At 44.7% G+C, this 20,497-nt stretch overlaps 2 protein-coding genes across 33 annotated transcripts in view; one reads left to right on the top strand and one right to left on the bottom strand.

Annotated features, from left to right (window-relative positions):
* Positions 1-18,668, bottom strand: part of PIGL (phosphatidylinositol glycan anchor biosynthesis class L) — a 127,215-nt gene extending 108,547 nt beyond the window's left edge. For all 5 annotated transcript variants that reach the window (XM_063629397.1, XM_063629396.1, XM_055258866.2 and 2 more), the window contains exons 1-2: positions 18,279-18,668; positions 1,577-1,676 (exon numbers count right to left, since the gene is read on the bottom strand). In XM_063629397.1, the coding sequence (XP_063485467.1) occupies positions 1,577-1,676; positions 18,279-18,513 (335 nt within the window). In that variant the 5' untranslated portion in view covers positions 18,514-18,668. The remainder of the gene's footprint in view (positions 1-1,576; positions 1,677-18,278) is intronic.
* Positions 18,669-19,642: 974 nt separating this feature from the next.
* NCOR1 (nuclear receptor corepressor 1) overlaps positions 19,643-20,497 on the top strand; it is a 186,471-nt gene continuing 185,616 nt past the window's right edge. For 20 of the 28 annotated variants that reach the window (XM_055258858.2, XM_055258860.2, XM_055258854.2 and 17 more), the window contains exon 1: positions 20,129-20,389. The gene's annotated coding sequence lies outside the window, so the exon portion shown is untranslated. Of the gene's footprint in view, positions 20,095-20,128; positions 20,390-20,497 lie in introns of those variants that run through there. The other 8 variants (XM_063629335.1, XM_063629332.1, XM_063629328.1 and 5 more) reach the window with 3 other exon arrangements.

The following is a 20,497-nucleotide window of genomic DNA, read 5'->3' as shown; positions in this document are numbered from 1 at the left end:
GTTTCTTCAACAAATCCACTGATTTGGAGAAAAGGGTAATTAAATGCAGAATATCAACCAACTATAATGTGTGGTCCTTGTCGAGATCCTGATTTGAGTAAACTAATTGTAAAAGGAAATTTTTGAGCTACCTGAAGAAATTCTGATATGGACTGGGTGTTGGTGGACACCAAAGAATTACTGTTATAGTTAATATTGTTAGATGTAATGATAATAGCTGTCTGTAGCTAGATGAAAAGTGTCCCATCTTCTTAAGAGATGCAGACCTAAGTACCTAGGGGTAAAAAACCTGATGGCTGGAGTTTTCTTTAAAATGTTTCATATACACAAAAGATGTTAAGTTAGGGATAGGTGAAGAAACAAGCACTGTAAAGTCTCGATAATCAGTGGGTTTAGGTAATACGCAAATGGGGGTTTATGATACTGTTCTTTATACTTTTGTATGTTTTTGAAATTTATAATAAAACTTTTTAAAGCTATAGATGTAAAGAGAATTAGCCATGTCAGGAAAAAAAATCCGAACAGAAGTTAAAAAATTTATTTCAATCACGCTGTCATTTAAAAACAAGTGTGAAGTTATTATTATTATTATTATTATTTTTGAGATGGAGTCTTGCTCTGTCGCCCAGGCTGAAGTGCAATGGTGTGATCTTGGCTCACTGCAACCTCTGTCTCCCAGGTTCAAGCGATTCTCCTGCCTCAGCTTCCCAAGTAGCTGAGATTACAGGCGTGTGCCAATACGCCCGGCTAATTTTTGTATTTTTAGTAGATGCGGGGTTTTACCACGTTTGGCCAGGTTGGTCTTGAACTCCTGACCTGAGGTGATCTGCCCACCTCGGCCTCCCAAAGTGCCGGGATTACGGCATAAGCCACTGCGCCCTGCCGTGAAGTTATTTTACGTAGACTTGATTTTTCCCTTCCCTTCCCTTCCCTCCCCTTCCCTTCCCTCCCCTCCCCTCCCTTCCCCTCCCTTCCCCTCCCTTCCCCCCACTTACAGGGGTAAGACACTGTGCCCCGCTGTGAAGTTATTTTATGTAAACTTGACTTTTCCCTTCCCTTCCCTTCCCTCCCTTCCCCTCCCCTCCCTTCCCCTCCCTTCCCCTCCTCTCCCCTCCTTTCCCCTCCCCTCCCTTCTCCCTCCCTTCCCCTCCCCCCCTTCCCTTCTTCCTTTTCTTTTCTTTCTTTTCTTTTTTTAGATGAAGTCTCCCTGTCACCCAGGCTGGAGTGCAATGGCTTGATCTCAGCTCACTGCAACCTCCGACTCCTGGGTTCAAGTGATTCTCCTGCCTCAGCCTCTTTAGTAGCTGGGCCACCATGCCCAGCTAATTTTTGTATTTTTAGTAGAGATGAGGTTTTACCGTGCTGGCCAGGCTGGTCTCAAACTCCTGACCTCAAGGGATCCGCCCATCTCGGCCTCCCAAAGTGCTGGGATTACAGGCGTGAACCATGGCACCGAGCCCTAGACTTTTCATACAAGATGTTCTCAGCCACTCACATTAGTTTTTTGTGTGTCTTTTGAGTATATCACTGCATATTTATTGCCAATAAGTTTCTACATTGTTAAAAGATATATTACCTGTTGTCAATAATCATTATACTGGAGAGTGGAATCCCCAAAACATCACAGCTCTGCAAAAGTTCTTTCTTACGAGTCTCTCCTTGATTGTAGTAATTTCCTGAGGATAACAAATATACAGTGGTAGATTTTTTTTTTTAACAGTGGAGACCTATCTATTCACTCATTCTTATCCTGTTTTTGTTCCTTAAAGGATTTAAGCTGCCTGAAAATGTGTGATTATGATACAAAGTTTAAGAAAGCACAACACCAAGATACTCCTGTGACAAGACTACCAGTAGCGCAGTCTTTAGAACCACGATTCACAATTCTTTCCCATCTTTATATCTATATACCTATCTGTCTGTCTGCATTTCAGTCACATGCTAGAGGCAGCATGGTACACAGCCAAGGGTACTAACTTTGAAGTTAAGCAGATTTAGGATCAAACCATGTATGACCACTCAGAACAACTGGGGCCCCCTCTTCATTGACAGTCCTCAAATAACTGTTTAACATTGATTTAAGGATGAAGCTTTCCAAGCTCATTCTTGTTGGTATAGAAAAAGAAAATACAGGCTGCTACTCCTGAGTATTACAGGAAAATGTGCAGATACCATTTAGGAAAGCTTCCTCTTTTGAAGAGTTTCACAGCCAGCTATCCAGCATACCCCAAGGGGATCTTGATCCCATTGGCACCCCAAACAACTTATATATTCTTTATTTTCCCAAAACATATACTATATTCCCTAAAAATAGTTCTGGTAAATAAAACTCCTCTGTATCCTTACAAATAATAATACAGTGACATTTTGGTATCACTTAAGTTGGACTCATTTTGAGCAACTGTCCAGCTAATGCACCTGTTAATTCAACTCTCCAATAAATAATTGCAGGTCTGATTTGTGCAAGTTACTTAACTTTCTTGAGCCACAGTTTCTTCACCAGTTAAGTGGAGATAATGGCTATTTTTTTTTTTTTAAGAGTCTCGCTGTGTCGCCCTGGCTGGAGTACAGCAGCGCAATCTTGGCTCACTGCAACCTCTGCCTCCAGAGTTCAAGTGATTCTCCTGCCTTAGCTCAGTAGTTAGGATTACAGGCACCCGCCACCACGCCCGGCTAATTTTTGTATTTTTATTTGAGATGGGATTTCACCATGTTGGACAGGCTGGTCTTGAACTCCTGACCTTGTGATCCATCCGCCTCAGCCTCCCAAAGTGCTGGGACTAAAAGTGTGAGCCACTGCACTCAGCAAACAGGTTTAGTTTACAGGTTTAGTTTTGTATTGTCCTCATCATACCTTTTTTTGCGTTTTTTTTTTTTAAGTCATAAACTATTTTGTGTGTATTTTGGATTTCCCTCAAATCTCTACACATACCCTCTCCCATTTTTTCTCCCTAGATTACTTGATTTTTGGTGATAAATAGTCTCATGTACATTAGTGCTGCAATTGCTAAGTTCAAAGGCTGTGCACATTCATCTATGATTATGGTTATCAGAAACTGCTTAGAATTGAGGCTGTGTTTTATTGGGGCCAGTTTTATTGCTTTGTGTTTGAACTAAGGAACTTACAACAGTTCTGGAAGCTGAAGTCAAGGACCATTTTAACTATTTTCAATAAGTTTGGTGAACATGTAGGCACTTCAACAGAACACATGTCTAAGATCCTTTAGCAGCTTGTAACTGATACATTCTAGAACAATGTCCAAGTAAGATGGGTGCACCCTGGGATGCACAAAATAATCTTTTGGGGTGGTGGAGGAAAAGCATTAGGATGTCTCCCCCTAATTTTCTTTTCTTTCTTTTCTTTTTTGAGACAGAGTTTTGCTCTTGTTGCCCAGGCTGGAGTGCAGTGGTGTGATCTCAGTTCACTGCAACCTCTGCCTCTCGGGTGCAAGCGATTCTCTTGCCTCAGCCTCCTGAGTAGCTGGGTTTACAGGTGCCCGCCACCACGCCTGGCTAATTTTTGTATTTTTAGTAGAGACGGGATTTCATTATGTTGGCCAGGCTGGTCTTCAACTCCTGACCTCAGGTGATCCACCTCGGCCTCCCAAAGTGAAGGGATTACAGGAGTGAGCCACAGTGCTCGGCCGTCTCCCCCTAATTTGTTTACCTTGTTTTTTATAAATGTAAGTTTTTGTTAATGTTTTTAATGTACACATTAGTCCATGTACTTATGATATACTGTAAATAAATAAAAAACTCAAGATTTTTTACCGATAGGAAAATGTGACCAAAGAGTTTTGAGACCATTATTCTAAGAAACAGAAAATAATAAAATTAATGTAATTTCTAGATGTAGAACTACGTTATGTGTGTTTGTGTATAAGCTCATGCACAATTGCATGCTTAGTAGTCTTCCCATAACATACTTCTCAGTCATAACTAGCAATCACAATCACATTTAATACAAAGTAAAGACATTTTGTAAAGACTCAAATTTATACATCATAATTTATAAAGGTAAACATTTTATTTTACTTAAAAAATTTAAAATTAATTTATTCTGAATAGGTAATAGATTTATATGGTTAAAAAAAAAATCAAAGCTGGACATAGTGGCTCATGTCTGTATTCCCAACACTTTGGAAGGCTGTGGCAAGAGGATCACTTGAGGCCAGGAGTTCAAAACCAGCCTGGTCAACATAGTGAGACCCTGTCTTCACAAAAGAAAAATTTTAAAAATTAGCTGGGCATGGTGGCTCACGCCCATGGTGACTCAGGAGGCTGAGGTGGGAGGAACGCTTGAGCCTGGGAGTTCGAGGCTATAGTGAACCATGACCACACCACTGCACTATAGCCTGGGTGACAGTGTGAGACCCTGTGTCTCAAAAAAAAAAAAAAAAAAAAAAAAGAAAATAAATCAGTAAGAAGCTGGGTGTGGTGGCTCATGCCTGTAATCCCAGCTCCCAGCACTTTGGAAGACGGGAACATTGTTTGAGGCCAGGAATTCAAGACAAGGCTGGGGAATATAGCAAGACCTCTCTCTACCCCCCCCCCCAAAAAAAAGAAAAGAAAAACAAAAACAAAAACAAACAAACAAAAAAAACACATAAAGGAAAAAAGCTCCTCTCCCACTCCAACCCGGGAAGTTTTAATCTGTTAGAACAAGTGGACTGGGCATGAAGGCATCATGGTCCCAACACTATCTGGCCTTTTACTAACTATATGAATTTGGAGAAATTCTTTAATTTCTTTAATTTTATTCTTTAAAAATAAAATTTTTACCTTTATACATTGTGATGTATAAATTTGAGTCTTTACAACATGACTTTATTTTGTATTAAATATGATTATGAGGCTGGGCACGGTGGCTCAGGCCTGTAATCCCAGCCTGTAATTACTTGGGAGGCTGAGGCAGGAGAAACACTTGAACCCAGGAAGTAGAAGTTGAAGTGAGCTGAGATTGCGCAACTGCACTCCAGCCTGGTAACAGAGTGAGACTCCATTTAAAAAAAAAAAAAAGTGATTATGACTGCTAGATTGCTAGTTATGACTGAGAAGTATGTTACGGGAAGGAATAGCTGCAATGTTTTTCCTTTAACATGACCAAGTAATTCTAAAATGTATTTGGAAGACAAAATGGTACGAGTTTCTTCCCCTATAAAATGAGGGAATTTAGATGCTATGTCAAGATCTATCCAGGGTAACAGAAACCACATCAAATAGTTACAACAGCAAGAATTTAATGCAAAGATTTTGACACATAACTGATGGAGGATCTAAGGGACAAAAGGAACAGTGAAGTAACCCAGAGTTTAGAGATAGCAAGAAGTGACTACCAACCCTTGGTTGGCGAGGTAAAGGAAGGAGGCAGTGTTACTGGAGCCCAGAGGCCTGGGTTCCCAAAGGAAGCTGAAACTAAGAAAGCTGGATCCTCTTCTGTTAGGATGTGTCCACAGAATCCAGTCTAAGAAATCATGACTTGGACAGGCACAGTGCCTCACACCTGTAATCCCAGCACTTTGAGAAGCCGAGGTGGGTGGATCACGAGGTCAAGAGATTGAGACCATCCTGGCCAACATAGTGAAACCCCGTCTCTACTAAAAATACAAAAATTAGCTGGGCATAATGGGCACACGCCTGTAGTCCCAGCTACTTGGGAGGTTAAGGCAGGAGAATCTCTTGAACCCAGGAGGTGGAGGTTGCAGTGAGCTGAGAGCGTGCCACTGCACTCCAGCCTGGTGACAGAGCGAGACTCTGTCTCAAAAAAAAAAAAAAGAAATCATGACTTTAAAATGAAACTAGAATCAGAAAATGGGCAAAGGACTTGAATAGGCATTCTCTAAAGAAGATATATAGATGGCCAATAAGCATGTGAAAAGATGCAAGATGCTCATCATCATTAGTCATTAGGGAAATGAAAATCAAAACCATAATGTGACATCATCACTGCACACTTACTAGGATGGCTATAGTCCAAAAAATGGAAAATTACAGATGTTGACAAAGATGTGGAGAAACTGGAACCATAGTTCATTGCTGGTGGCAACGTAAAACTATACAGTTGCTGCAGAAAACAGTTTGTCAATTCTCAAAAAATTTAAATACAGAATTACCATATGTCTCAGCAATTATACTCAAAAAAAGGAAAACTGGTACTCAAATAAATACTTGTACACCAATGTTCATAGAAGCATTATTCATAATAGCCCCAAATTGGAAATAACCCAAGTGCCTATCATTAGATGAATGATAAACAAAATGTGGTATATATATATGTATATATACACAACGGAATATTAATAAAGCCATAAAAAGAAGTTTTTTTTTGAGACAGGGATTTGCTCTGTCACCCAGGCCAGAATACAGCAGACTGATCAGAACTTACTGCAGCCTTGACCTCCTGGATTCAAGGGATTCTCCCACTTCAGCCTCCCAAGTAGCTGGGACTATAGGCACTCGCCACCCAGCCCGGCTAATTTTTTTATTTTTATTTTTTGTAGAGATGAAATGTCACTATGTTGCCCAGACTGGTCTTGAACTCCTGGTCTCAAGGGATCCTTCCACTTCAGCCTCCCAAATTGCTGGGATTACAGGCGTGAGCCACTGAGCTCAACCAGAAATGAAGTTCTGATACATGCCACAATATGGATGAACTTTGAAAACAGTATGCTAATTAACATAAGCCAGGCATAAAATAACAATTATTGTATGATTCCACTTATTCGAGTTACCTAGAATAGACAAATTCATAGAGATAGAAAGAATGGTGGTTACCAGAGGCTGGGGAGAGGAGGGGAAAAGGAATGCTAAATGGGTATAGAGTTTCTATTTGGGATGATGAAATAATGCTGATGGTTACATAATACTATGAAAGTGCTTACTGCCATGGAATTGAACACTTAAAAATGTTTAAAATCGCTGGGTGTGGTGGCTCACGCCTGTAATCCCAGCACTTTGGGAGGCCAAGAAGGGCAGATCACGAGGTCAGGAGATCGAGACCATCCTGGCTAACACGATGAAACCCTGTCTCTACTAAAAATACAAAAAATTAGCTGGGCGTGATGGCGGGAGTCTCTAGTCCCAGCTACTCGGGAGGCTGAGGCAGGAGAATGGCATAAGTAAACCCGGGAGGCGGAGCTTGCAGTGAGCCTAGATCGCGCCACTGTACTTCAGCCTGGGCGACAGGGCAAGACTCCGTCTCAAAAAAATAAAATAAATAAATAAATAAAATAAAATAAAATAAAATAAAATAAAATCGCCGGGCGCAGTGGCTCACGCATGTAATCCTAGCACTTTGGGAGGCCAAGGCAGGTGGATTACCTGAGGTCAGGAGTTCAACACAAGCCTGGCCAACATGGTGAAACCCCATCTCTAATAAAAAGATAAAAAATTAGCCAGGCATGGTGGTGGTGGGTGCCTGTAATCCCAGCTATTTAGGGGGCTGAGGCAGGAGAATTGCTTGAACCTGGGAGGCAGAGGTTGCAGTGAGCCGAGATCATGCCATTGCACTCTAGTGTGGGCAACAAGAGTGAAACTCCATCTCAAAAAAAAAAAAAAAAAAAAAGTTTAAAATGGTAAGTTCTTGTTATGTATGTCTTACTACAATTTAAATAATATTAAAAACTGGATTTTCAATGAATAAAATCTTTCAATTATGAAATTGCTGGGATTATAGGCGTTATCCCTATAAAACAGACATTGTCTTTAAAATTCTTCAACAACTTTTTAAAGGATCGTTAAGATAAAAAAATTAAAAAGGCTAGGCGCAGTGGCTCATGCCTGTAATCCCAAACTTTGGGGGGCCAAGGTGGGCGGATCACCTGAGGTCGGGAGTTCGAGACCAGCCTGACCAACATGGAGAAACCCCATCTTTACTAAAAATACAAAATCAGCCGGGCATGGTGGCACATGCCTGTAATCTCAGCTACTTGGGACGCTGAGGCAGAAGAATCGCTTGAACCTGGGAGGCAGAGGTTGCAGTGAGCCGAGATCACGCCATTGTACTCCAGCCTGGGCAACAAGAGTGAAACTCCATCTCAAAAAAAAAAGAAAAAAGAAAAGAAAATTAAAAAGAAAACTGAGCATATATCTCTGCAGATCAAGAAACATTGTCACATGCTATTATCAGCCAATACAGCCATACTTGCGAGTAGTGTCATTTCTCATTATTCCCAAAAGGATTGCATTCATATTGACTCTTACTAATGAAATTGCTACCTTTCACTGGGTATGGTGGCTCACGCCTATAATCCCAGCACTTTGGGAGGCCAAGGCGGGCAGATCACTTGAGGTCAGGAGTTTGAGACCAATTTATTCCATTACTAATTCATTCCACTCTTTTTTTTTCCTTTTTTTTCTTTTGTCACCCAGGCTGAAGAGCAGTGGTGCTATCACAGCTCAATGCAGCCTTAACCTCTGGGCTCAAGCTATCCTCACATCTCAGCCTTCCGAGTAGCTGAGACCACAGGCACACACCACCATGCTCAGCTAATTTTTTTTTTTGCAGAGATGATGTCTTACTATGTTGCCCAGGCTGGTCTTGAACTGCTAGGCTCAAGTGATCATCCCATCTTGGCCTCCCAAAGTGTTGACATTACAGGCATGAGCCACTGCCCATTCCATTCTTTTTTTTTTTTTTTTGGGACAGGATCTTGCTCTGCCTTGCAGGCTGGAGTGCAGTGGCACAATCTCACTCACTGTAACCTCCACCTCCCGGGTTCAAGTGATCCTCCTGCCTCAGCCTCCCGAGTAGCTGGGAATACTGGCTTGCACCACCACACCTGGCTAATTTTTGTATTCTTAGTAGAGACGGAGTTTCGCCATGTTGGCCAGGCTGGTCTCGAACTCTTGGCCTAAAGTGATCCATCCACCTCAGCCTCCCAAAGTGCTGGGATTACAGGCCTGAGCCACAGTGGCCAGCCCCAGCCTATTCCATTCTTTACAGGATGCAGTCAATACTTAAAATCATATTTAAAAAAAAATCTCAAATATATTGAGTTGGAAAGAACAGAGTTAGAAAGACAAGACTAACACTTTTGAGGCTAGATCTAAATATATCTCAATATGAAAAACTTTGGGCCAGGTGTGGTGGCTCACGCCTGTAATCCTAGCACTTTGGGAGGCCGAGGCTGGCAGATTGCCTAAGTTTAGGAGTTTGAGACCAGCCCGTGCAACACTGCGAAGCCCTGTCTCTACTAAAATATAAAAAATTAGCTGGGCGTGGTGGCATGCACCTGTAGTCCCAGCGACTTGGGAGGCTGAGGCAGGAGAATTGCTTGAACCTGGGAGGCGGAGCTTGCAGTGAGCCGAGATTGTGCCACTGCACTTCAGCCTGGGCGACACAGCAAGACTGAGTCTCAAAAAAAAAAAAAGAAAAAAAAGAAACGTGCTTACATTTAAAAAAATCGCAAAATACACATGGAACCAAGTCACCCCGAATGAATTACTAGAACAAAGAACAGAATCAGATATACAGACTGCAGAAACTGGAATTATTAGAAGCAGATATAAATGTTTAATATATTTAAAGAAATTAAAGAGGATACTGAAGTATGAGAAAGTAACAGACTATATTTGCAAAAGGAATGTCTACACATAAGAACAGATTAATGGACACAATGACATAATCATCTCAATACATATTTAAGACCTTAATTATAAAACTATTAACAGATAGTAAAGAAGGCCAACATATAATAAATGGAAGCATACCATAATATCAGAGACAGAAAAGCTTTATAATGGAAATGTCAGTTCTCCTTATATTAATCAGTAGAGTCAGTGAAATTCCAATAAAAATGCCAGCAAGGGCCGTGCACTGTGGCTCACGCCTGTAATCCCAGCACTTTGGGAGGCCGAGGTGGGCGGATCATGAGGTCAGGAGATCGAGACCATCCTGGCTAACACGGTGAAACCACATCTCTGCTAAAAATACAAAAAATTAGCCGGGCATGGTGGCACATGCCTGTAGTCCCAGCTACTTGGGAGGTTGAGGCAGGAGAATCGCTTGAACCTGGGAGGCGGAGGTTGCAGTGGGCCGAGACTGTGCCACTGCACTCCAGCCTGGACGTCAGAGCGAGACTCTGTCTCAAGGGGGAAAAAAAAATGTCAGCAAGATTTTTCCTTGAACATTACCAAGCTAATTCTAAAATGTATTTGGGGGATGGGCATGGTGGCTCATCCTGTAATCCCAGCACTTTGGGAGGCCAAGGAGGGTTGATCACCTGAGGTCAAGAGTTGGAGACCAGCCTGGCCAACAAGGCAAAATCCTGTCTCTACTAAAAATACAAAAATTATCCGGGCGTGGTGGTGCATGACTGTAGTCCCAGCTACTTGGGAGGCTGAAGCAGGGGGATCACTTGAATCCAGGAGGCGGAGGTTACAGTGAGCCAAGATTGTCTGTGCAACAGAGTGAGGCTCTGTCTCCCCCCATAAAAAAGGTATTTGGATAAAAGGGTCAAAAACAGCAAACATACCCTGAAGAACAATCAGAAAGCTATTCATATCAGATAATAGCGCTTCTATAATATTGTATAGCTTTTTTTTTTTTCCCCGAGATGGAGTCTTGCTCTGTCACCCAGGCTGCAGTGCAGTGGCGCAATCTTGGCTCACTGCAACCTCCGCCTCCCAGGTTCAAGTGATTCTCCTGACTCAGTCTCCCGAGTAGCTGGGACTACAGGCGCACATCACCATGCCCAGCTAATTTTTGTATTTTTAGTAGAGACAGGGTTTCATCATGTTGGCCAAGATGGTCTCGCTCTCTTGAACTAGTGATCCACCCGTCTCTGTCTCCCAAAGTGCTGGGATTACAGGCGTGAACCAACACGCCCGGCCTAGTGTAGCTTTTATAAGCTACAGTAATTAAGACAGGGTTGTTGACATGACTAAAGTGTATAGACCAGAATTACATGGAAATCTAATATATGAGAGCTGGCAGTGCAGTCTAGAGCAGAAAAGCTGGGCTGAATTGGTTTTCCTGACTCCAATCTTTCCTTCCAAACCATTCTCCCCATTGCCACCAGAATGAGCTTTCTTTTTTTTTTCTTTTTTAAATAGATGGGGTCTCACTATGTTGACCAGGTTGGTCTTGAACTCCTGGCCTCAAGCAATCCTCCCACTTTGGCCTCCCAAAGTGCTGGGATTACAGGTATGAGCCACCACACCCGGTCCAAGATTGAGCTTTTATTTTTGAGACAGAGTCTAGCTCTGTCACTCAGGCTGAAGTACAGTGGGGTGATCTTGGCTCACTGCAACCTCCACCTCCTGGGTTCAAGCAATTCTCCTGTCTCAGCCTCCCGAGTAGCTGGGATTACAGGCATCCACCACCACGCCCGGCTAAGTTTTGTATTTTTAGTTGAGATGGGGTTTCACCATGGTTGCCAGTCTCATCTCGAACTCCTGACCTTGTGATCCGCCCACCTTGGCCTCCCAAAGTTCTGGGGTTACAGGTGTGAGCCACTGCGCCCAGCCAAGAATGAGCTTTCTAAAACACAAAACTGATTATGTTACTTCTCTACCACATATATTCAATGACATCCTAATATATAAGAGATGCATCTATTAGTAGGTATTTTAGTGGTCACATAAATTGGAGGCATACTGGATTAAACCAAGTAAAAAATTCTTACAGCAATGCTTCTCAAAGATGTTGATATTCTCATAAAGACTGTAAATGTCTACATAGAGGATAGCACATCTGGCTATTCTCCAAACTTGACCAAGGCATTTTTTATTTATTTTTTCTGAGTCAGAGTCTTGCTCTACTGCCCAGGCTGGAGTGCATTGCACCATCTCTGCTCACTGCAATCTCCGCCTACTGGGTTCAAGTGATTCTCCTGTCTCAGCCTCCTGAGTAGCTGGGATTATAGGCGTGCGCCACCACACCTGGCTAATTTTTGTATTTTTAGTAGAAATGGGGTTTCACCAAGTTGGCCAGGCTGGTCTGGAACTCCTGACCTCACGTGATGTACCTGCCTTGGCCTCCCAGAGTGCTGGGATTACTGGTGTGAGCTACTGTGCCTGGCCTCTTTTTTTTTTTTTTTTTTTTTTTTTTTTTTGAGACGGAGTCTTTCTCTGTCCCCCTGGCTGGAGTGCAGTGGCGCGATCTCGGCTCACTGCAAGCTCCACCTCCCGGGTTCACGCCATTCTCCTGCCTCAGCCTCCCAAGTAGCTGGGACTACAGGCGCCTGCCAACACGCCCGGCTAATTTTTTTTTTGTATTTTTAGTAGAGATGGGGTTTCACCGTGTTAGCCAGGATGGTCTCGATCTCCTGACCTTGTGATCCGCCCACCTCGGCCTCCCAAAGTGCTGGGATTACAGGCTTGAGCCACCGCGCCCGGCCTGGCCTCTTTTTTTTTTTAATAGCAGCTTGATGAACTAATGTTCCTTGGAACATACACTGGGAATCAATTTAGATATTTCATCAACTGACGAGGCATACAAGGCAATGTGAGAGGCAAATTGGGTGTAATGGTTTTAGAACAGAGAAAACCCACAGGGTCCTGGCTTCTTTACACTGTAGCTGGTCACTTCAGTTGTTACTTAAACTTTGTGATTCAGTTCCCATACTTGTATAATGGAAAAAACAATAGTACCTAGCTCACAGAGTTGCTGACAGGATGAAATGAGCCACCAGTAACAAAGCAATTATTATTTTTTCCCTCCTTCTCCCTTTCCCTTAAACTGAAGATCTTGTTAGAATGAATTATTCATGCAAATCCGAGAGTTACTGATGCCTTTACTACTGCTTGCTTCCTATATATATCTACTCCTATTTTTAAAGTCCAGCTCAAAAGAAAACCAGTTTGGAGATTTCCTTAATCTAAACCCCTGAAAAGAGATTTAATGCTTTTTTCCATTTTGTGTCCATAGTACTTTCTCCATCAAAACATCATAGCTTTCATTATATTACAAATTAATAGCTTCCTGTTTTTCATATTAGAATGTTACGTCAGCAGAATAGATAATGTTTAATCCACACGTTTGAATAACTTGTGAATTTAAAAAGTGATTTTAAAAATTAGGCCAGGAGCAGTGGCTCACGCTGTAATCCCATTATTTTGGGAGGCCAAGGCAGGTGGATCACTTGAGGAGTTCGAGACCAGCCTGGCCAACATGGTGAAACCCTGTCTCCATTAAAAATGCAAAAATTGGCCAAGTGTGGTGGCTCACGCCTGTAATCCCAGCACTCTGGGAGGCCGAGGCGGGCGAATCACGAGGTCAGGAGTTCAAGACCAGCCCAACCAACATGGTGAAACCCCACCTCTACTAAAAACACAAAAAATTAGCTGGGTGTAGTGGCGAGCACCTGTAATCCCAGCTACCTGGGAGGCTGAGGCAGGAGAATCACTTGAACCCAAGAGGCGGAGGTTGCGGTGAGCCGAGATTGTGCCACTGCACTCCAGCCCAGGTGACAGAGCTAGACTCAAAACAAAACAAAAACAAAAACAAAAATTAGCCAGGTGTGGTGATGCATGCCTGTAGTCCCAGCTACTTGGGAGGCTGAGGCAGGAGAATCACTTGAATCCAGGAGGTAGAGGTTGCAGTGACCCAAGATTGCACCACTGCACTCCAGCCTGGGCGACAGAGTGAGACTCCGTCTCAAAAAAAAAAAAAAAAAAAAAAAACTGGGTGTGCTGGCAGACGCCTATAGTCTTAACTATTGGTAGGCTGAGGCGGGAGGATCACTTGAGCCCAAGACTTGCAGGCTGCAGGCAGCTGTGATCCAGCCAGCTTTTAGTTTTATGTATATTTTATATTGCAACTATAGGAGTCAAATTAAGCAAGTTTGTTTCAAGATTTTCAAGAGAAGCCTAGATTTTATTTGCAAAAATTACAGGTACAGCTCTTTAATAAATTCATCCTCATTTTCAATAGGTTCATAAAAATTTGGGACCAGAATTGAAAATTTTTTCAAATAAAAAATACAGAGCATGCACTTGGCACTCAATATTTTTATTGTCTTTCATTATTTCCTCTGAATCCAACTTACCATTTTGTTCTTTCTTGTATGTTATTAATGTTTGGTTTATTTTATAAAGACAGGGTCTTGCTCTGTCATCTGATATGAGAGCTGACAGTGCAGTCTAGAGGGGAAAGGCTCTAGACAGAACAAAACCCCATTTTTTTTTTTTTTTGAGACGGAGTCTCGCTCTGTCGCCCAGACTGGAGTGAAGTGGCCTGATCTCTGCTCACTGCAAGCTCTGCCTCCCGAGTTCACGCCATTCTCCTGCCTCAGCCTCCCGAATAGCTGGGATTACAGGCGCCCGCCACCACGCCCGGCTAATTTTTTGTATTTTTAGTAGAGACGGGGTTTCACCATGTTAGCCAGGATGGTCTCGATCTCCTGACCTCGTGATCCACCCGCCTTGGCCTCCCAAAGTGCTGGAATTACAGGCGTGAGCCACAGCGCCCAGCCAAGACCCCATTTTTATAAAATAAACAAACAGGCCATGCTTGGTGGCTCATGCATGTAATCCCAGCACTTCGGGAGGCCGGGCCAGGCGGATCACCTGAGGTCAGGAGTTCGAGACCAGTTTGGCCACCGTGGTGAAACCCTGTCTCTACTGAAAATACAAACATTAGCCTGGCGTGGCTGGGCGCAGTGGCTCACACCTGTAATCCCAGCACTTTGGGAGGCCGAGGTGGGCGGATCACCTGAGGTCGGGAGTTCGAGACCAGCCTGACCAACATGGCGAAACCCCGTCTCTACTGAAAATACAAAATTGGCTGGGCGTGGTGGTGCATGCCTGTAATCCCGCTACTTGAGAGGCTGAGGCAGGAGAATCGCTTGAATCCGGGAGGCAGATGTTGCAGTGAGCCAAGATCGAACCACTGCACTCTAGCCTGAGAGACAGGGTGAGACTCTGTCTCAAAAAAAAATAATAATAATAATAAAAAATAAAAATAAAAAAAAAACACCAATAAAGAATAAATAACATACAAGAAAAAACAAAATGGGGCCAGGCGCGGTGGCTCACGCTTGTAATCCCAGCACTTTGGGAGGCCGAGGCGGGCGGATCACGAGGTCAAGAGATCGAGACCACGGTGAAACCCCGTCTCTACTAAAAATACAAAAAATTAGCCAGGCGCGGTGGCGGGCGCCTGTAGTCCCAGCTACTCGGAGAGGCTGAGGCAGGAGAATGGCGTGAACCCGGGAGGCGGAGCTTGCAGTGAGCCGAGATTGCGCCACTGCACTCCAGCCTGGGCGACAGAGCGAGACTCCGTCTCAGAAAAAAAAAACAAAAAAACAAAAAAACAAAATGGGATTCACAGGAAATAATGAAAGACAATAAAAACATTGAGTGCCAAGTGCATGCTCTCTCTCTATATATACATTTTTTGAGACGGAGTCTCCCTCTGTCGCCAGGCTGGAGTGCAGTGGCGCGATCTCGGCTCACTGCAACCTTCACCTCCCGGGTTCAAGCGATTCTCCTGCCTCAGCCTCCCGAGTAGCTGGGACTACAGGCGTGGACCACCACAGCCAGCTAATTTTTGTATTTATAGGAGAGACGGGGTTTCAACATGTTGGCCAGGATGGTCTTGATCTCTTGACCTCATGATCTGCCCGCCTCGGCCTCCCAAAGTGCTCGGATTACAGGCATGAGCCACCATGCCCTGCCTGTATTTTTTATTTGAAAAAATTTTCAATTCTGGTCCCAAATTTTTATGAACCTATTGAAAATAAGGGTAAGTTTATTAAAGAGCTGTACCTATAATGTTTTGCAAATAAAATCCAGGCTTCTTTTGAAGACCCTATAACAAACTTGCTTATAATTTGACTCCTATAGTTGTAATATAAAATACAAATACAACTAAAAGCTGGCCGACTGGGTGTGGTGGCTCACACCTGTAATTCCAGCACTTTGGGAGGCCGAGGTGGGTGGATCACTTGTCAGGAGTTCGAGACCAGCCTGGCTATCATAGCGAAACCTTGGCTCTACTAAAAATACAAAAATTAGCCCAACATGTGGTGTACACTGTAGTCCCAGCTACTCGAGAGGCTGAGGTAGTAGAATTGCTTAAACTCGGGAGGTGTAGGTTGCAGTGAACTGAGATCGCGCCCCTGCACTCCAGCCTGGGTGACAACAGTCAGACTCCATCTCAAAAAGAAAACCAAACAAAAACCTCCCCCACCAAACCTAGAAGCTAAGAAAAAAATGGTAGTATTACTTGTAACTATTTGCAATTAATATTCTTAACAGAGCATCAAGTTTAGAAGAAAAGTGCTTGGGCTCCAATTCTTAATAAATACGTAAAATGGTTTACTTTTACTGGTAACAAAGGTTTTGGGGGGAGAAGATACTAAACAAATTAAGAAATTTATAAAAAATGGCCAGGTGCGGTGGTTTACGCCTGTAATCCCAGCACTTTGGGAGGCTGAGGAGGGCAGATCACAAGTTCAGGAGATCAAGACCATCCTGGCTAGCACAGTGAAACCCCATCTCTACTAAAAACAAAAAACAAACAAAAAAATTAGCTGGGCATGGTGGTGGGCACCTGTAGTACCAGAAAAAACGGCGTGAACCCAGGAGGCAGAACTTACAGTGAGCCGAGATTGCGCCACTGCACTCCAGCCTAGGCTACAGAGAAAGACTCCGTCTCAAAAAAAAAAAAAAGAAAGAAATTTATAAAAAATATCAGTCAATGCTACAGAAAGTAATATATTAAGACAGATACTCTCATTAGTGCCAGTAAGAATGTAAATGGGTAGGCCAGGCGCGGTGGCTCACACTTGTAATCCCAAGCACTTTGGGAGGCTGAGGTGGGCGGATCACTAGAGGTCAGGAGTTCGAGACCAGCCTGGGTAACAGTGAAACCTCATCTCTACTAAAAATACAAAAATTAGCCCGGTGTGGTGGCATGCGCTTGTAAACCCAGCTACTTGGCAGGATGAGGCAGGAGAATCACTTGAACCTGGGTGGTGGAGGTTGCAGTGAGCTGAGATTGCGACACTGCACTCCAGCCTGGGTGACAGAGTGAGACTGTGTCAGAAAAAAAAAAAAAAAGAGTAAATTGGCCTTTCGTTTTTAGGAATGTGTTTTGCATGCAAAGCCTTAAAACAGCCAATTTTAGAAATTATTACTAATGAAATAACATAAAATACATAAAGATGTTCTCTGCTCTTTGCAATAAACTAGGAAAAAACCCTCTGAATGTACAAACAATAAGGGATGATTAAGGTTTATCCCGATGAAGCCATTTAACAGGCTATACATTTAGATCTAATTAATATAGGTAGATGTTTTAAGTTTCATGAGGACACTGCTCTTATCTAGCTTTTCACTTTTGTATCCCTAGGGTATGCCCTAGCACATAAATGCCCTAGCACATAACATAAATGTTATGCCCTAGCACATAAAGAAGGCCTAGCACATAAATGTTTAATAAGTATTTGGTAAATAAAAGAAAAAGTAATGTCGAGTAAAAACGACATAAAATTTTCTAAAATGTGATTTCTGTGAAGAAGCTGTATAGAAAAAGAATTGGAAAGACACACAACCAAATGGGAAAAGAGGTCATGGGCAACTTTAAAAAACAGCTTTATTGAGGTATACTTTGACATACCATAAAATTCACCCATTGTATGTGTACAATTCAATTACTTCATTTATACAACTGTTCAATTATCACCATATTCCAGCTTGATGGTCAATATTTGCTTTGTCATTTGATCTTTTTTCTATGGTAAGCAAAAATCTATTATTTGAAAGGTTCCTTCACTGAAAGCTGGGTGGAGTTGAACTCTAAAATTACCTACAAAATTACTTTCCATCTAGTCATCTATGTCTAATTCTTCAATTTGACACATGCATGTTACTAGCACAAGCTGCATTTTAAAGGCAGCAGGAAGGTCTTTTACTATCATTAGAAGTTAACTTTTAAGGATTGAGCAGGCACGATACAGCATAGATTGTTTCGTGTACTATATAGTAAGGTCAATATTCTTGCTCCTTCTACAAATAAAAAAAAGTTCCACAGAATAACAAGCACAGGTGGCGTTCCCAACAGAAATGCAGGTACTGAATGCAACCAACTGCAACTGTTTCTCTGCTCCTCAATCCTACTAGCGTAGTACGCGAGCTGCCGACGTCCCCCAACCCACCAGGTAAGCTGGCCGCTCCTGTCCCTAGCCTCTGAGGGGTTCAGAGATAAGACCTTCGGTGTATTCACTTAGCTCCCTAGGGAAAACGCTTCGAGAAGAAGGCGACTGAGATCGGTTAGCACTTAAATCCTTTTCAAAGCCCCAGCTCCCATCGCCCCTCCTATGGCCTCCTACCTGCAGAGAAGCAGAGCAGGTACACCCAGTGCCTTAGGCGGGCCAAGCCTAGCACTGTGGGAGCAAAAAACATGGCTTCATCGTCAGGGTGCGCTATGACCAGGAGGGTCCGGCTTTCGGCTCCCAGCCGTCCTCCCTGCTCCCGACTCTTCATTCGTTCTGAGGAGTCCCAAACCCAGAGGAAGCCCCATGCCAAGCCCGCCGCCGTCACACACAGGAGCCACATTGCTTCCATGATGGATAAGCAGCACTGAGCCTGCGCAGTAGGAAAGGCTGCCTCTGACCCTGACTCCGGCTGGAAAACGGCACCTGGAGATGTTGGGTTCCGCTGTTAAGTCCCTCCCGCCGACATGCTCCGGAAGCTTGAGGTTTTAACGTTAAGGGTTCTCTTGTGTTTTAACACAGAAGTCTCCATGCCGTCCAGTTTCCTACCCTACTCCTACTACACTGTACAATCGGTTTAAAAAGAAGCGTCTTATATATAAGCTCCCATTTCTTGTAGGAAGAGTTCTTTCCTCTTCAACTCATTTTCGAAGTCATTTCTTAAAACTCGGGCCTTTCTAGTAATTATAGGGTTAGACAGCCCGTTATCCGTATGACGGTTTTTCAAAATAGCCAGTTACACCAACTTTGTTATTCCTTCTCACTTTTGGATGGCTTTTACATTTTTTTTTTTTTTTTGAGAGGCTCTGTGGCCCAGGCTGGTGTGCAGTGGAGCGATCTCGGCTCACTGCAACCTCCGTCTCTTGGGTTCAAGCGACTCTTCTGTCTCAGCCTTCCAAGTAGCTGGTACTATAGGCGCGCGCTACCACTCCCGGCTAATTTTTGTATTTTTAGTAGAGACAGGGTTTCACCATATTAACTAGGCTGGTCTCGAACTCCTGACCTCGTGATCCGCTCGCCTCGGCCTCCCAAAGTGCTGGGATTACAGGCCTGAGCCACCGCGCCCGGCCTTTTTTTTTTTTTTTTGAGACAGGGTCTGGCTCCGTCGCCGAGGCTGGAGTGCAGTGGCGCTTTCTAGGCTCGCTGCTACTTCAGCCTCCCGCGTTCAAGCAATTCTCCCACTTCGGCCTCCCCAGTAGCTGGGATTACAGGCGCGCGCCACCACGCCCGGTTAATTTTTGTATTTTTAGTAGTTACGGGGTTTCTCCATGTTCGTCAGGCTGGTCTCGAACTCCTGACCTTAAGTGATGGGCCCGCCTCGGCCTCCCAAAGTGCTGGGATTACAAGCGTGACACACTGCGTCCGGTCGGGCCTTGCTTTTCTAAAGGAAAGTATGCGTGCGGTTACGAGGAACCGTCGTTTCCCCAGCAGGGTGAGGCTGAGAGTGCACTTAACAGTCGCGAAGGCCACAGGCTCCTCTTGCAAGTAACTTAAGGTTAAGGAGCAACATCGTGGACAAATCGGCCTCGCCCGGCATTTCAGTGAGGGCTTGGTGCGAATTCCAGCCAGAGCCCTAGAAAGTATCTTGGGCAGGTCGAAATGCAACCCTCCGGCTCCCAGCCCCGAGGGAACCCGGCTTCCCTCTACGTAGCTCCGGCCGGAGGAGGCCGCCGCCGCCCCGCCACGCCGCGGAGGGGTTGCAGGGTCCCTTCCACGGCCTGGCGTTTTTCCTTTTCCCACGCCTGGGGAAGGCCTCGGGCGCGCGAAACAGACGGGCTCGCGGGGGGCGCACAAGCCCAGGACACGATGGCAGCCGCGCTGGATCCGGCTGGGCGCTGCCCGGCCCCGTATCCGTCCGAGAAGACCGCCGCTGCCAGGCCTAGAGAAGACGTGATGAGACCGGGCGCGGCGCGACCCAGGAAGCTCCGCCGAGGTAGGAGAGGCGCCCGGCCAGCGGAGGGAGTCGGTCTCCCAACTCTCCGGAAGGAGGAGGAGCCGGCGCTGGAGCCGCCTTAGCCGCGGCTCCCCGGGCTGGGGGGAGGGAGAGGGGTTGAGTCAAGATGGCGGCCAAGGTGGCGAAGCAGCAGCCGCGGCGGCGGCGGCGGCGGCCCGAGTGAGCGCCCGGCTCGCCGCGCCAAGCGAGGTCCCGGTGTAGGGCCGCGCGCCGGGGCCGCGTCCCACTCCTCAGGCCGGGGCGCCCTTCGGCTCCCACGCTTAGCCAGCTCCCGGTGAGTAGGCCCTGGCGCCTACAACCCCGGCCTCCGGGCTCCTGCTAGTCCGGGGGCTTCCGAGGGCTCCCGGGGCAGCAGCCGCTGGGACGGTTTTCCGCCGGGCGG

The sequence above is a fragment of the Symphalangus syndactylus genome, chromosome 20 (assembly GCF_028878055.3).
Source record: "Symphalangus syndactylus isolate Jambi chromosome 20, NHGRI_mSymSyn1-v2.1_pri, whole genome shotgun sequence".
Classification (NCBI taxonomy): Eukaryota; Metazoa; Chordata; class Mammalia; order Primates; family Hylobatidae; genus Symphalangus; species Symphalangus syndactylus.
Note: the sequence above shows the minus strand (reverse complement) of the source record. Positions and strands in the feature narration are given on the sequence as shown.